General features: G+C 57.0%; 1 protein-coding gene across 1 annotated transcript; it reads right to left on the bottom strand.

Annotated features, from left to right (window-relative positions):
* Positions 1–224: 224 nt before the first annotated feature.
* L3040_000331 (uncharacterized protein) lies at positions 225–2,041 on the bottom strand (the record flags this gene model as incomplete). Its single annotated transcript, XM_007297814.2, has 2 exons — positions 225–1,885; positions 1,942–2,041. 2 exons carry the CDS (start codon positions 2,039–2,041, stop codon positions 225–227), a joined length of 1,761 nt encoding a protein of 586 aa, XP_007297876.2.
* Positions 2,042–2,357: the final 316 nt, after the last annotated feature.

Below are 2,357 nucleotides of genomic sequence, written 5' to 3'. Positions count from 1 at the left end.
GATGTGTAAAGTCAAGGAAGCATAATAGTATAAAATGTATCGCTGATAAGCAATGCTGTGGTAGGCCGCGTGCCTGCATTCGGCCCCAAGAGTGCGAGGTAAATCAATGCTGGAGTCGATGTAGATGGTGTAGCAACTTTGTGCCAACGTATGTGTGTAGAGCAAGTCCTCGATGCGCAATCCTGTCTCGAACTAAATGATGCGTCTGACGTGACGTGTTGGGTCTACCATCCTCTGGAGTGGTACTCGCCTAATCCTTGACCGTAGTACTCGTTCCAGCTCGATTTGCTGGCGGATCCCTGGTCCATGTGTGCCTTTTCGGGGTCTTGCTTGAGGTTCTTCAGGTCCTTTTCGGTATGTCTTCGCTTCAGGACGGCGTTGGCGGTCTGAGACCTTTGCTTCCGCTCCCAAAGAAGATGTTGCCGGAGGCTGACCGTGAGCTCAGAGGCGAGCATGTTACGGCGAGTAGTTCGGGGGGAGAGAGCCAGTTGGTGTGAGGTGGTGTTGGTGGTAGTTTGGATGATGGGTTGAGCCGCGGACCGGGGAATCTCAGCGATGGGCTTGAGCCCCTTCTTCATCATGAGAGGAGCGGCATCGTCCGATTCGGGGGATCCTGGAAGCGAAGGACCATGCGGGGACGAGGTGCGGGAACGGTGCAGAGCCGGCGCCGACGTCGTGGCGGCTGCCGTCGCGAGAGCGGTCGCCCGGTCGTTCTGGTGAAGCAGGGTGGTGATCATGGACCGCCGCGAAGTGAGGTTCGGTCTCGAGTCCACCCGCTGGAAGAAGGTCTTCTCGTCGATGCTCGCATTTCCGCTGTCCTCCACCGAGTCCTCCCAATCCGACGAGTCGTCGTCATCGTCAATGGCACTCTCGTCAATTTCATCCTCTTCACTCTCGAAGACGTCATCCTCAAACGGTGACTCTTCGTTGATGGTGCGAGAGGCAACCTCCTCCTGGAAGGACGTGACCTTCTTCATGGGGGGTCGGCTCTCGGCTTTCTGCGCCTTCGCCATGTTCTGTGGCAAGGAGCTCTCATCTTCATTAGATGAGCCTCCGAAGCTGAACTTGGCCTTCTTCTTCTGTTGTGTAGGGGCGGTCGTAGGCTTGAGTTTATTCTCCAACGAATGGGCTTCTTCGCTGAGGGAGTCTTCACCGGATGATGCGCCAATGGCGAACATGGCCTGCTTCTTGGGTTGAGGGCCTCTGGACGCCGGGGCGTTGGCCAAGTCGGTCGTGGGAAGGGACGACGGGGCGGTTAGAAGAGGGATGGATCGGTACGATGAGCTGACATGCGCGGGCGAGAAACCTTTCACAACGCTCGTGGCGCTCCTCTCGGAGGCTGTGCTCAAGTCCTGTGACGGCGGTGCCGATTGTTCAGAGGCAGCGTCCGAGGTTATGGAAAGATCTATCGGTTCGACTATCCGAGGGGTGGCGACCTGTGCGGCTTCGGGGAGCTCCATCGCCGGGGGTGGGAGGTAGGTGTGGATGGGGGAAAGTGGTTCGAGGTCCTTCTTCTCCTTGATGGTGATGACCATCTTCTCGAGATCATCAGGCGTGATGTGGCGTTCGCGACCACGGCTGCGACTGGGCAGGTCGTGGTGGCGTATGGTTCCCGGGTGGATCTCGACCGGATCCGACGATGAAGAGCTATCAGACTCGAACTCTAGGACTTCGTCGTCATTAAGTGAGTCGAGACTCCCAGACAGACTTGGTACTTCGCTAGAGTACCGACCTTCTGAGATTCTCGAGGCGATGGAGATGGCGGGGGTTGTGGAGTTGGCCTCGGATACGGGATCGCAGCAGAACGTCTCTCTGTTCCATAGTCTCCAGCTCAGGTTCTCTAATCGTCGTCCCTCTTCTAACGAGCCCGCGCATCGTGAGAAGACTAAGGTAAACGCGTCAGTCTCGATTTCTCGGCTACGATGTAGGGGGAGTGCTCACCTGTCCACATGCTGAAGAGGTTTTCCACATTTCGCGTGTCGACCTTGTGGATAAGGCCTACGTCGACGGTCAAGACGGGTGTATCCAGTCTTGAAGGCATTGTATTGATTAGGGTTTGCTCGTCGCGAGCGGCGGGTATGATGTTAACACGACTGCAGCAGAACGCTCGCGATCAACTCGCCGAGCACCGTGGGAATCGTAGTGGGAGCGAGGTCGACCGGTGTAGCAGTTGACGGCTGCGTGGGTTGGAGGGGAGGGGGACTCTGGAAGAGTGTTTGGGTTCGTTTTAACGGACGTCTCGTATCGGTATCGGTATCGGTATCGATAGCGGCTAGGACATGCATTCAACGCAAACGGCGACTGAAGATAAAGGCCGTCGGGGAGAGAAGGCGGGGGAGGGGGGAATGGGACTGAGG

The sequence above is a fragment of the Drepanopeziza brunnea genome (assembly GCF_022702325.1).
Source record: "Drepanopeziza brunnea f. sp. 'multigermtubi' strain 214-2 chromosome Unknown ctg1, whole genome shotgun sequence".
Lineage (NCBI taxonomy): Eukaryota > Fungi > Ascomycota > Leotiomycetes > Helotiales > Drepanopezizaceae > Drepanopeziza > Drepanopeziza brunnea.
This window is presented reverse-complemented; position numbering and strand designations above follow the sequence as displayed.